Genomic DNA, 14,294 nt, shown 5'->3' with positions numbered 1-14,294 from the left:
GAAGGAGCACTGAGAGCACTGAGATGAACTTTTGCTTCAGTGGGTTTCTGTCATTACTATGCATGAAAATGTGGCGGCCTTTCTTTCTGGCTGATGATTTGAAGTCATTGCAGCATACGTTTATCCAAAACATGTCGCAGTCTCAAAGTAACATTCTCAAACAGGACACAGAATGAATATGTAGTCCAGCCAGAATGAAGGTATTCATTACATCAAATTCACAATACTTCCCTTTCCTCACAAATATTCTTCCATCTGTTCTCTTAACAAAACTATCCATTCTCGAAGCCCTGCTGGTAATCCTGATTTCTAATGAGATTAGGCACGGAGTGGAGCAAGGGCCCACTTTCTCTGCAGTAACCCTTGCCTTTGGATTGACCTCCCCTCAAAAGTGCATCTTGCCACAGCATTGGTGTCATTTCATAGGCAGGTAAAGACTTTTCGGAAGCGGTGAGGTACATTGGAAATCTGAATATCGGTCGATACCACTGGTTTTATTTGCAAACCAAATGTCATATCTTGTTTTATGTTTCAGTTTTATTGTTTAGTCTTTGGTTTAGACTGTGTATACTTGTGCCTTGAGACCTTTGGTTGAGGAGTGGATTATAAATACATTTAATAAGTGAATAAGTCACTGGAAAATGTCATACACTTAGGACACTTCAGGGCATGGTAGACATGTAGGCAATAGGTGCTCTGAATTGGATCATTGGGCATCTTCAGGAATCATACCAAATACTGCTTGTCCAGCTGGACTTATAAAATAAGACATGGTACAGTGACCAAGGTGGTTGAAAAGGCTATGTCAGTGCTAAACCATTAACCTGAGGCATGTAGCTAAATTTCCAAGCAGCAGTTCTAGGGCACAATAAACCTATAATGTCACTGCTCTGGTTTTCATACTCAAAAGTGAATCACGTTATTTGAAAGCATGTGTGACAGCAACACTTCTACCAGCTACCATTAAAATAAGGGCCAGTATGGTGCTCTCTGAGTCTTAATTTGTACCGTTTTTCATTTGGCAATTGTAGCTGTTCAGTTGTACTTTAAGTTTGATGTCCTCTGTGCAAAAATTGCAGCGGCTGATACAAATAATAATAATAATAATAATAATAATAATGATGATGTTTATTTATACCCACCCTCCCCAGCCAGGGCCGGGCTCAGGGCGGCTAACAAGCAATAATAAAAGCAAGGTGAATGAATACAACTTAACAACAAGATTAAAATACAACATTAAAATATTGAAACAATAAAATATTAAAATGCAGCCTCATCACAGGAGGAGAAAGGAAAAAGAAAAAAAGAGAGAGGGGGAGGGAATCAAACTGGCTCCAAGCCAAAGGCCAGGTGGAACAACTCTGTCTTACAGGCCCTGCGGAAAGAAATCAGATCCTGCAGGGCCCTGGTCTCATGAGGCAGAGCGTTCCACCAGGCCGGAGCCAGTGTTGAAAAGGCCCTGGCTCTGGTTGAAGCCAATCTAACTTTCTTAGGGCCCGGGACCACTAGGGTGTTGCTATTTATGGACCTTGAGGCTCTCCGTGGGGCATACCGGGAGAGATATAAAATAAATTTCAATCTGTCATGTGTCCCCATCAATTGCGCCTAGGAGGGAGAAGGAAGAGGCAGGCAGGCAGATTCTAATTCCTCGAATTTCATGTGTCCACCCCCACCCCCTGCCAAAGAAACTAGTTTGTATTTTGTACTTTGGCATCTATACTCAGATACAAACAAACAAGAACAATCCCTAGCCTTGTTGATTACATATTTCCTTCTTCCCCAGTAAGGATTTTTTTTCTTTTACATAAGGTTTTTTTAAAAAAATAATAATCCTTTTTTTGAATCACCTTCTATTTATGTATGGGTCTCTTTTTCAGCTATCTCTTCTGCCATGAGGTGTGTCACTGGTTAATGAGAAATGACTCTGTAAGGGAGTCCCTAGGTGACATGATGTACCTTTTTCCCTGATGAAAGAAAGGGAAAATGAAATCAACGTGGCAGTAAATGAAAAATGCATTACGGTGTGACCTAGAGAGGACACTTCCTTCTCAAACCCATCATGTTTCTGTACTATCTCCCTCTCAGAAATACTAGCTTCTCGCCAGGGAAGGACTGAAGGAAGTGGCTAATAAAATACTAATGTGCTGGTGAAATATTGGAGGGGGAAATACTAAAGCAAACTATAATAACAACTACTCGTACATAATTCTCCATTTAAGATGCATCAGAATATTTCACTTATCTGCCTTTTATGCAGTCTGGTTTGGGTGTGATCAAGGGTGCTATAAAATACAGTGATGCATCGGGTTACAGATGCTTCAGGTTACAGACTCCGCTAACCAAAAGGAGGGCAACCAAAATGGTCAAAGACCTGGAAACGATGCCTTATGAGGAACGGCTAAGGGAGCTGGGCATGTTTAGCCTGGAGAAGAGGAGGTTAAGGGGTGATATGATAGCCATGTTCAAATATATAAAGGGATGTCACATAGAGGAGGGAGAAAGGTTGTTTTCTGCTGCTCCAGAGAAGCGGACACGGAGCAATGGATCCAAACTACAAGAAAGAAGATTCCACCTAAACATTAGGAAGAACTTCCTGACAGTAAGAGCTGTTCGACAGTGGAATTTGCTGCCAAGGAGTGTGGTGGAGTCTCCTTCTTTGGAGGTCTTTAAGCAGAGGCTTGACAACCATATGTCAGGAGTGCTCTGATGGTGTTTCCTGCTTGGCAGGGGGTTGGACTCAATGGCCCTTGTGGTCTCTTCCAACTCTATGATTCTATGATTCTATGAACCCAGAAATAGTACCTCGGGTTAAGAACTTTGCTTCAGGGTGAGAACAAAAATAGCACGGCGGCAGCGGGAGGCCCCATTAGCTAAAGTGGTGCTTCAGGTTAAGAACAGTTTCAGGTTAAGAACAGACCTCTGGAACGAATTAAGTTCTTAACCCGAGGTACCACTGTACTTTTCTTATCCTCCCAACTTCGATGCATTCAAACTTTACTGGAATATTGCAAATTAGTGATTACACTTAAGGGCCAGTAGCAAAGGGCTATTTTGTCCTCCTGCCACTTCTTACTCCATTTCAGTAATGTAGGAATAAAGTGACTGGGTCATGGGAATCATAGAGGAAGAACCACAAGCCCCACTCTGTCCTTGGATGCTACATATAGAAGGAGTAGGTTAAGTGTATAGCATTATATCAAGGAGGAGAAAAGATATTTATTATATCCCAGCGGAATGAGGCAATCAGGTTCTGTTCCTTGGAGAGATTTCCCTCCACCTCTCCTGATACTGAAGTCATCCAGGTTGGTTTGTTTTTAGGTGTAATCATTACCAGCCCTATTACAGTACATTTCAAGAGTCTTGTGAGATTGGAATGATGCAAATGTTAACACCCCATCTAATCTGTTTGGCAAGGTGGAACAAGTGCAATGTTTTAAATAACCTAGAATGTAGCAGAATGGGGTGATGATACTCTCCTCACCCCCACCCCCACCCCACCCTCTTGCTCTCTTGAGATGGAAAGGACACAAAACTTTCCAATAATTTTGTAACTCTGAAGCTGTGGACATCTATCCCCTAGCAAGTTTCAAAATTCAACACTCCCTGATGCCACTGCCTTGACATACTGGTACTTTAGCAAGACAATCCCCACCAGTTAACGGCCAACCCATAAACCAGGGTTGTTGAAGCTTTTTCCGGCCAAGGGCAACATTCCCTCTTGGGTAACTTTCTGGGGGCCGCATGGCAGTGGAGGGTGTGGGAATAGTGGATATGGAGAGAAACTCTCCAACCAGGCAAGCAAACTTCAAAGCCCTCTCTCAAAGGTAGATCTTAACCCTTGGCTCACACAGAAGGGGGTGGGCCCTCCCAGCTCTCACCTAGGAGCTTCCCTTTCTTCTCCCAGCCTCCCACCCTGGGAGCTCTTCCCTTCTATGCCACTCACACAGGGTCCTTCAACAACCATCCATCACCTTCATGTGAGTACCCTCATTAACCCACAGTAGAAGACACTGAAGAACATATCAAAGCAATAACGAAAAGCAAAGTAGATAAGAGAAGAAAAAGGGGGGGGAGATAAAGCTCATTTTAAAAATTAAAAGAAAAATTCTGATTCTAGTATTTGTGAAATACAAGGGCACATTCCAGCCAAGTGAAATCACTAGACAAGAGTGCAGAGCCAAGTCAGTGTGGGGTGTGACCTGGGAGCTATGGCTGAGTTTCTGCAGCCCTGCCATAAATTCATAATAATGCCAAGGATGCTTATTTAAAATCCAATGCAATAGCAACTTGTGAATGTGCAGCTGCGTACATTCTGGTGAGAGGTTTTTTAAAAAGTGGAGATTCAACAGCCAAAGAATAACAGCCCAACTATCCCCAAGAAGAGGCACGTTCTAATAAAGCCGGCACCCATGCACAGAGGATTCATTTCTGCCATGAGAGCCCTGGAAAGAACAAACAGCTCCCCAGATTTGGCTGGGAGATGACCAGTCTTTGTTGGAGAACAAGTTTTGTTCAGCACACTTTCACAAGCATGATTCCAGCAATCATTACAACCGCCATGGAAATCCCTGGAGAATCTCTGGCTATTTGTGATGGCTACTTGTCCAGGATCAAAGGCAGCATTCCTCTGAGTACCAGTTGCTGTGCAGCACAAGTGTTGTGCTCATCGCTTGGCTCCTGGCCTCTCCCTGCACATCTGGTTGGCCACTGTGGGAAAGAGAATGCTGGACTAGATAGGAACCCAGGAAGGATCCTCTTGTGCCCTTAAGTTATTAGGAATGGTGACATAAGGGAAAGTGCCAGTAGTTTATCTAAGGCCACCTGCTGCACTCATGGATGAGCTGATATTTGAATGGAAGATTTCTGTTCCAGCTCATCCTTCTTAACACTGTGCTTTTTGCCGCTGTTATTTCTATACCAACTGAATATACCAACATCACTTCAAAATATCATTGCCCTTCTGCATTCTGCAAGTGACCAGTTTTATTGCATGTGTGACGGATATGAAGCATGAAAGTCACTGTCAGTATTGCAACTGGGACTGCAACAAACTGTTGTGGAATAGTGTTGCTGCTCAAAATTCCAGCTACTCCACTCCACCACAATACCTCTCCCACTCCAATATTCCTGTCTCCTCACCCCGGCAACAGACATGAGCAATTAGTACTCAAACCTCGCTATACACACCACAGATTTAGCTATCCAAACAGCTGGACCTGAGTGTACTCTAAACAAATAAGCAACCTTAAAATTTCCCATAGGAATCAATGGATATCATCAACTTGTTATGCAAACGTTCACCTAACAAATGATTTCCTGAAAACACATTGTGTTCAGGTAGTGAGATCTGTGTGTACTTCAGAGTAGTAGGAGCATAAATAATAATTTCATTCAGGGCCGTCTTAAGCATGTCCTGCGCTGTAGTGCAAAGATCCCTCTGGCACACCCCCCGGCAACTCCAAAACAAGGGAGGGGGCGGTGGAAAATGTCCTCTGCCTCCCCCACCGCCCTGATCCCCAGCGTGGTGGTGACGATCAAGCAGGAAAACGTGCTGGCGGACATGCTCTCCGATGCTGGAGCGCCCGAGAAAGCAGCCCAGGAAGACTGCACACCGCCTTTTGCCAGCAAGCAGGAGGAAGACAACGACCGGGAACATGGCCGTCTTTAGCTGATGCAGAGGCTTGGGAGGGAAGCTCCGCGCAGCTTCTATCCTAAGCTTCTGCAGGGATCGTGCTCCTCCTGCGGAGGCTTGGGAAGGAAGCTGCACGCCCGCCAGCCATATAGTTGGCGGGGTGCAGCTGGAGGGCATGCAGGGAAAGGGGAGGCTGCCGGCAAAGCCGCGCAGCTCCCCCACTTGCTAGGGCGCCCCTGAGAGGCCGGCGCCCTGGCGCAACGAACCACTAACACCAATGGGAAAGACAGCTCTGATTTCATTGATTTATCATGTTCGGGCCCTGAGTGCCATTTGGTTTTGTAACCAAAGACTACACTGAGCAAACATGCTTGGTTTATTGGTTAGAAATTGTCCCTTATTTGAGAACTGAAGATTCTTGGAGCAATCTCCCTCCGGATACAAGAATACAGTGTTCCTGTTTAAAAGTGGTTTTACCATTGAACCTTTCCCTCTTTTTCCACAGAGAATGCAGAAAATGAGCAACATCTATGAATCAGCGGCCAATACTCTGGGGATCTTTAGCAGCCCATGTCTGACGAAGGTGGAACTGAGAGTCGCATGCAAAAGCATATCAGACAGAGATGCCCTCTCCAAGCCAGATCCTTGTGTCATCCTGAAAATGCAGTCGCATGGGCAGTGGTTTGAGGTAGGTGTCCAATTAAACGTATATTGGAGGCTTTATGTGTGTGCAGTTGACTTGATATCCTGCTGTACTACCCATTGCTGCTGAAAACTATTAATCAGTTCTCTAGGCTGCAATCCAGCAAGGCCCTTTGGGGAGTCCGGGGATGCTAAGGGCTTACAGGCACCAGTATGCTCTGCTTAGTTTTTGGGTGAGCATCAGCCCCTTTCTCCCCTTACTTTTGAATCCATCAGGGTTAGAAAGCAGCTTATAATATGACAAAAGGAATCTGCTGCTTGGTGGAAGAATAGGTTTTATGTTTTTAAAAAATCCCCACTTCTAACTTATATACATCTTGGTAGAGGAAAAATGAAGATTTCTGCAAACTGTCTCACTAAAGCATTTCTGTAACTCATTGATTTCAAATGAGACTTAAGCTGAAATCAGGGAGGACTTAAGTGCTTTATTTTGCTTCAATTGTTCCTCCTATAGACCAACTTATTTGGATTATGTAAGGAATGATGGTGAGAGGAAGAATCAAGAGTGCAATTCCTTTTGGAGATTTTATATTCCATGCACACTTATTTGATAGCCCATTGTGCTCAGTGGGATTTATTTCCAAGTAGAAATGAATAGGGTTGCAATGCAAGAAGCTGTATTATTTCCCCAATGTTCCCAATGATAAAAATACTGTATGCATGACCAAGAATGGAGAAGAATTTCATTTGGTCTGCACATTTAATTCACACCTCCTAGATTAATACACAGATCAGAACATACTTATCCTTCAGATTTTGCGCTTCTCCAGATTTCACAATACAATTCTTTGCTCAAAAACATTCACCCAGATGTGTTAAAATGTATATTTTAGGATGCATATTTAGAAATGTGCACATTAAGAAAAAATCCCAATCCAGTAACAGGAGCTGCATGAGGAATCTTGGGTGCTGGATTTGTAGATAGGCAAAGCAAGGGAAACTTCCATTTGTATTCATAGCATGGGTCCCTATTTGGTAAGAACGTCTGTAAATGGGAGTCTTCCCCCCTCTTTGGTTGCAGCAAATTTCCCAGAAGGAGGGCATTCAACACCTTAAAAAGTTAATATTGCTTGTATTCTTAGTTCCCGAGACTGACTTCAAAAGGGAATTATTTCCTGCTTAACTCACAGGGCATTGAGATCTTGACCCAAGTGTTATGAAGCTAGGATCATATAATCCTATTGAAGTCACTTGGAAGTTTGATATTCTATTACATTCAATGGGAATGTGCAAAAACTCCCCTTCTGAAAAAGCAGAGTATATTTAGCATCTCTACTGTCCTTGGGACAGCTATAGATCTGCCAGCCTTGACCTTGGCTTAGGGTGGGCTGGCTCATCTCCAGAGATCAAAGCTTTCGCTGTGCCCACTCTCCAGCTCTGGAAATCTAGCTCTGTAACTTCAACGCCACCCTGCCCCAACAGAGCTTGCCTTCACCACTATCAGGCATTTAGCTTCTGCTCTTCACTGCCTCCTCCCTGCTAGACTCCCAGTACGTTTCCGAGCAGAATTAAAAGTGTTGGTGCTGACCTTTAAAACCCTAAACGGCCTCGGCCCAGTATGCCTGAAGGAGTGTCTCCACCCCCATCGTTCTGCCCAGACACTGAGGTCCAGCTCTGAGGGCCTTCTGGCGGTTCCCTCACGGCTAGGGTTACAGGAAACCAGGCAGAGGGCCTTCTTGATAGTGGCGCCTGCCCTGTGGAACGCCCTCCCATCAGATGTCAAGGAAAGAAACAACTATAGTGGTACCTCTGGTTGCGAACGGGATCCGTTCCGGAGGCCCATTCGCAACATGAGCAGAACACAACCCACAGTGGCACATCTGCATGCGCGGGTTGTGATTCACCGCTTCTGTGCATGCGCGTGACGTCATTTTGCACGTCTGCGCATGCGCGAGCAGCAAAGAGCAGCAAAACCCAGGAGTAACCCTTTCCGGTACTTCCGGGTTGCCGCGGGACGCAACCTGAAAAAACGTATCATGAAGCAAACGTAACATGAGGTATGACTGTATCTGACTTTTAGAAGATACCTGAAGGCAGCCCTGTTTAGGGAAGTTTTAATGTTTGATGTTTTATCGTGTTTTTAATATTCTGTTGGGAGCCACCCAGAGTGGCTGGGGAAACCCAGCCAGATGGATGGGCTATAAATATAATAATAATAATAATAAATAAATAAATAATTTGACATACCCATGTGGATTATATAGCCGCCACTGCAGTCTGTGTATACTGCTTATCCCTGGCATTGCACTAACACCTCTTTCCGCATGACTAAGACCACGTTCCAATGAAGCAACATTGGGACCAAGTCCTGTATCATCTCCAGTCTTACATAATCCCCTCCCAGGGAGTCACCCCCATGGGAGGCAGTGATGGCACTTGGATGGCTTCAAAAGAGGGTTAGACAAGTTCATGAAGGATGAGGCTGCTATCAAGGCTGTCTACCTTGATGGTTATGTTCTCTGTCAGAGGCAGTATGCTTCTGAATACCAGTTGTTGGAAACCACCACCAGAGGGGAATAATAATAATAATAATAATAATAATAATAATAATAATAATAATTTATTATTTATACCCTGCCCAGCCACTCTGGGCGGCTTCCAACAAAACACTAAAATACAATAACCTAGTAAACATTAAAAGCTTCCCTAAACAGGGCTGCCTTCAGATGTCTTCTAAAAGTTTGGTAGTTATTTTTCTCTTTGACATCCAGTGGGAGGGCGTTCCACAGGGCAGGTGCCACTACCAAGAAGGCCCTCTGCCTGGTTCCCTGTAACTTGGCTTCTCGCAGTGAGGGAACCGCCTTGGCTTCTCTCGGTGAGGGAAAGTGACTCAGGACCTGCTTGCTGGCTTTCCATAGGCATCTGGTGAGAATACTAGGCTGGACTGGTTGGGCAACTGGCCTGGTGCTTTAAAATGTGTGTGTGTTAGGTTGGTGGGGATACAGAAATGCACAGAATCCCCCAGCCTGTCATATAGGGCAATGGATAGTCACTCTGTGTCTTTGATAATCAGATACTCTTATTTCTCACAAGAAAGAGAGGCTCAGCATTGCCATATGCGATATCACCAACGTGTAAAATGACCTTTAAATTGGAAATTAATTTTAGGATAACAGGATTAAAAATAAAACCAACAGAATGGATTAATCACCGACAATAATTAAGGCTTATTCTGTTGTTACATAAGGTCACTCACTTCAAAACACATTAATTATGGAAACAAATTTCACAGCAAAATTTGCCAATAGCAAGAAAGAGTGGCTCTGGCATCTACCATATGTCTTACAAACATTCATAAATGTCTGCTGTTGCCTCTTAAACAATCGTACCTCCTCCCCTTAAAAATATGTATATTTCTACTAGCTGGTATGACACAAACATCTTGAAGTGTCTAGAAATGTGGCTGCAATTTCCCTTTTAAAAATACATGGGGTATGAGTTGCAGATCACAGCTCCAATCCTAACCACGTCTAATCAGAAATAAGTCCCACTGAACAATGAGGCTTGTTCCCAGGTAAAAAGGGGTAGGATTGCAGACCAAGGCAGTGTCTTGGAGTTAAGGAAAATGATGCGTGGAATTCTCAAGCAAATACTCCAGATTTAAAATTAGCAGGTTACTTTTTTAAAATTGTCCCTATTATAAATGCTGTTGGATTTATAAGATGAGGGCGGATAAAGGTATAAAATACTTAATATCATGGGTTGTATTCAATTAAGTTTTACTCAGCGTAGACCTATGAACATTCATTTACTGAACTCAGTCACCGGTTGGCATCCATCTTCCTTGGGATACAATGTAGGAATGCACCTTAGGTGGTGTCAGGGAACTGCCATCGGAAGGACAGGAGGTGCAGAGGCTCAATGAAGTTGAAAGAGGTGTTGCAGCTGAAGAGGGAACCAGTAGGGGGCGAGCAGTAACTCCAAGGGAAAGTGAGTCGGAGGGATGGCTCAGAGACGGTTCCAGCGAAAACAGTGGAGAGGTCTCAGGACCTCCTATAGGGACACCCACTCCTCGCCGGAAACTGTCACGCAGGGAAGCCAGGAGACGTGTTTCCGTTAAGGAGCTTTTATGTTGGAAGCGTTTCCGAAAACAACCACTTTCGGATTCTGCCAGCGATTGACGCAGCCATGCAGGAGGGGCTCCGTCACAGGCAAAGGTTTGAAAACCTGGTCAAACTCTGAGGGATCTGGATTTTACACACAAGCAGCTTATCATCCCATCACAGCAATCCGAAAGTCTTCGAAAGCCAGCTTGTGCAGGCAAAGGCATCATGAGTGAACCAGCCGGAACCGGAGGAGCAGGAGCAGCTGGAGGAGGTCCAAGCCTGGAAGAAAGGTACAGGGCGTTGGAGCTCCAGCTTGCCATGCAAACGGCGAGGCTTGAGGAGAGGAGGGCTCAGGATGCAGAAAAGGGAAAGGAGAAAACCACCTCGCTCGCCAGAAAGGTACCGGGGTTGGTGCAGAAATTTGGGGGGGGACCCCAGAAGTTATCATGCCTTTAGAACTGAAATGCAGTACGCTCTCAACCTGCAGTATGATGACTTCCCTGACGAGGAGTCGCGAGTGGCTTTTGTTATTGGCCATCTCGAATCGGGGGCGAAGGACTGGGTTAGACCCTTGATGGCAGTGAATAATGAGATCCTAAAGGACACAAGGAAGTTTTTTCGTGCCATGGATCTGATGTTTTCCAGCGACATTGAGCAGGGAGTGGTACGAAGACAGTTAATGGCTTGCAAACAGGGGAGCCGATCTGTTCGAGAGTACTGGACTGAATTTACTATGTTGATTCATAAATTGGGGTGGGACCTATCGGCGGAACCCATTCAAATGCTTTTCGAAGAGGGGCTTTCTTCGGCCGTGAAAGATGAACTGTCCCGGGGGCCCAGGGCAGAGTCTATGGATCAGCTGACCAAATCCGCGCTGGCCATAGGAGCGCGCCAGGAAGCGAGGGCTTTGGAAAGGCGGGAAGGGAAAGGAGAACGTTGGAGGGAGCTTCGCATTCCGGACATTCCAGAGCCACCTTTCCCGCCGGCAGAGCCGATGGAAGTTGGAACAGCGCGGGCGCGCGCAGTTTCAAATCCCAGTGATGGGCGGAAGAAGGAGGGAAAGAGCGCCAAGAAATGTTATCTTTGCCAACAGCCAGGGCACTTTGCCAGAGTCTGCCCACAGAGAAAGGAGTGGCAAGGGATGGCAGGGGCTGTTGGGGGAAAAGAGGAGGAGAGCAAGGAGCAAGTAAAAGCCAACGCCTGGCTGCCACCGTCGGGGCACAGCAGCCAGGCCAAAGAGCAGTGAAAGTGCCCACGCCAGAACCACCCAGACCCGCTTTAGTGATAGAGGTGTCTCTAGAGTTGCCAAACGGGCACCCGCTACAGATCAAGGCGCTTTTGGATTCAGGCAGCTCCTGTAATTTTATGAGTAAGGAGTTTGCAGCTGAGCATCAGATACAGACTATCCCTTTAAGTAACCCCTTGCAGGTGACCACGATTGATGGCAGAGAACTGCTGGGAGGAGAAGTTAGCCAACAGACTGTCCCGATGATAATGAGGGTGGCAAGGCACACTGAACTGATAGCGTTTAATGTGGCCACCTTGGGAGGAGCTCCCATCATTTTGGGGATGAGCTGGCTGGCACTACACGATCCACTAGTGGGTTGGCATCAGAGGGTGGTCTCCTTTGGGTCAGCGCATTGCCTAGAACACTGCAAGCAGGGGAAGGTTCCGGGAGGAGCCAGAGTCGCCCTAGCCGGAATGGAAGTAATGGATAAAGGGAAGGTGCCCCCGCAATACGCAGATCTCAGCGACGTGTTCAGCGAGAAGGAAGCTGACCAACTACCCCCGCATAGACCCTTTGACTGTCAAATCAATTTACTCCCTGGGGCACAGCTTCCTGTAGGCAAGTTGTACGCCATGTCAGACAGAGAAATGCAGGAGCTAAGGGAGTTCATTGACAAGAACCTGAAGAGAGGTTTCATCAGAGAGTCCAGAGCGGTGGGAGGTAGCCCAGTGTTTTTTGTGGATAAAAAAAACACGGATAAGCCGAGACTGGTGTGTGACTTCAGGGGGTTAAACGCAGTGTCAGAACCTTTGGCCTTTCCAATGCCCAGGATTGATGACATTTTGACCAGGGTATGGAAGGGAAAGATTTTTACAAAGCTGGACCTAAGGGGGGCGTACAATCTGATACGTATAAGGAAAGGGGATGAATGGAAAACCACCATGTTCACCCCTTTAGGGGCATTTGAATATTTAGTTATGCCATTTGGATTACAAGCAGGGTCGGCGTGCTTCCAAGCTTTTATGAACCACGTACTGGGGCCTTTGCTGTACAAGAATTGTGTGGCCTTCCTAGATGACGTGTTGGTGTACTCTGAGAATGAGGAGCAGCATGTAAGAGACGTCAGAGAAGTGTTGAGCAGGCTGCAGGCCAACCGGCTGTGGGTGAAGCTGGAGAAGTGTCAGTTTCATACCAAGGAGGTGGAGTTTCTGGGGTACCGCCTGTCCGACAAGGGATTGGCCATGGACCCCGGCAAGGTCCAGGCAGTACTGGAATGGAAAACACCCAAAACAAAGAAGGATGTGCAGAGGTTCCTAGGGTTTGGGAACTTTTATCGTAAGTTCATTCGAAACTTTGCCCACCTGACGGCGCCCATTACGGACTGTCTCAGCAGTAAAAAGAAATTCGTTTGGACTGAGGAGGCGGAGCGAGCCTTTGAGGAACTGAAAAGGGCCTTCGCCTCGGAGGAGCAACTTCTGCATGTGGACTTACAAAAAAAGATGAGGGTCGAAACAGACGCATCAGACCGAGCCATAGGGGCGGTGCTTCTTCTGCAGCCAGGGAAGGAGGAGTCAGAGTGGAGACCGTGTGCCTTTTTTTCGCGGAAACTGAACAAATCCGAGAGGAATTACACGGTGTATGACCGAGAACTTCTGGCTATTCATGAGGCCTTCCGGAAATGGAGGCACCTGCTAATTGGCGCACAACATAAGGTGCAAGTGTGCACTGACCACAAGAATCTAGAGTATTGGAGAACGGCACGAGTGCTCAACCAACGGCAGTTGAGATGGGCTCAGGAGTTCTCCAAATTTAACTTTGAGATTTGTTACGTGCCAGGCCCAGAGAACGTTAGGGCGGACGCTCTCTCACGGAAACCTGAATATTTGGAGGGGGAGGGAGCACCCGAAGAAAGACATGTCATTCCAGAGGACCGCTGGGTGTGTGGGGCGGCATTGGTGGGGCAAAGAGAACTGGTAGAGGGAACGGAGAATGATGAATACGCCCAGGACAAACTCAGGGGTCTCAGGAGGGAGGGAGACAAACCCGGAGGTTTTGAGGAGAAAAACGGGGCGTTGTATTACAAGGGAGCGTTATATATACCTGAAGGAGATTTGAGAGAGAAGGTACTCAAGCAGCTGCACGATAGCCCCACAGCAGGGCATTTTGGGCAACACAAAACCATGTGGCTGGTTACCAGGGAATTTTGGTGACCCAAGGTCAGGGAAGATGTGCGGGAGTATGTGAGAGGGTGTGACCAATGCCAGCGAGCCAAAGGGGAGAGGCGGGCGCCGGCAGGGTTATTAGAACCGCTACCCACACCTGAAAGACCATGGGAAGCAGTGGCAATAGATTTTATGACTGATCTGCCAAAGTCCAGAGGGAAAACAGCCATCATGGTTGTGGTAGACCTGTTAACCAAAATGGCCCACTTTATAGCCTGCTCACATGCTGTCACAGCGGAAGAAACAGCGAAGTTGTTTGTAGAACACATCTTTAGGTTGCACGGGGCTCCATTGAGGGTGGTCTCAGACCGCGGCAAACAATTTACTTCCAGGTTCTGGAGAAAGCTCATGAGCTTGCTGCACGTGGAAGTCAATTTTTCCACTGCCCGGCACCCTCAAACCAACGGGCAGGCGGAGAGAGCAAATGGCATACTCCAACAATATCTGAGGTGTTATGTCAATGA

At 46.3% G+C, this 14,294-nt stretch overlaps 1 protein-coding gene across 6 annotated transcripts in view; it reads left to right on the top strand.

The window, feature by feature from the left end:
- The window catches only part of CPNE4 (copine 4), a 262,849-nt gene that overhangs the window by 111,142 nt on the left and 137,413 nt on the right, over positions 1-14,294 (top strand). For all 6 annotated transcript variants that reach the window (XM_028750791.2, XM_028750792.2, XM_077916377.1 and 3 more), the window contains one exon: positions 6,138-6,320. In XM_028750791.2, the coding sequence (XP_028606624.2) occupies positions 6,141-6,320 (180 nt within the window). In that variant the 5' untranslated portion in view covers positions 6,138-6,140. The remainder of the gene's footprint in view (positions 1-6,137; positions 6,321-14,294) is intronic.

The sequence above is a fragment of the Podarcis muralis genome, chromosome 12 (genome assembly GCF_964188315.1).
Source record: "Podarcis muralis chromosome 12, rPodMur119.hap1.1, whole genome shotgun sequence".
NCBI lineage: Eukaryota > Metazoa > Chordata > Lepidosauria > Squamata > Lacertidae > Podarcis > Podarcis muralis.
Note: the sequence above shows the minus strand (reverse complement) of the source record. Positions and strands in the feature narration are given on the sequence as shown.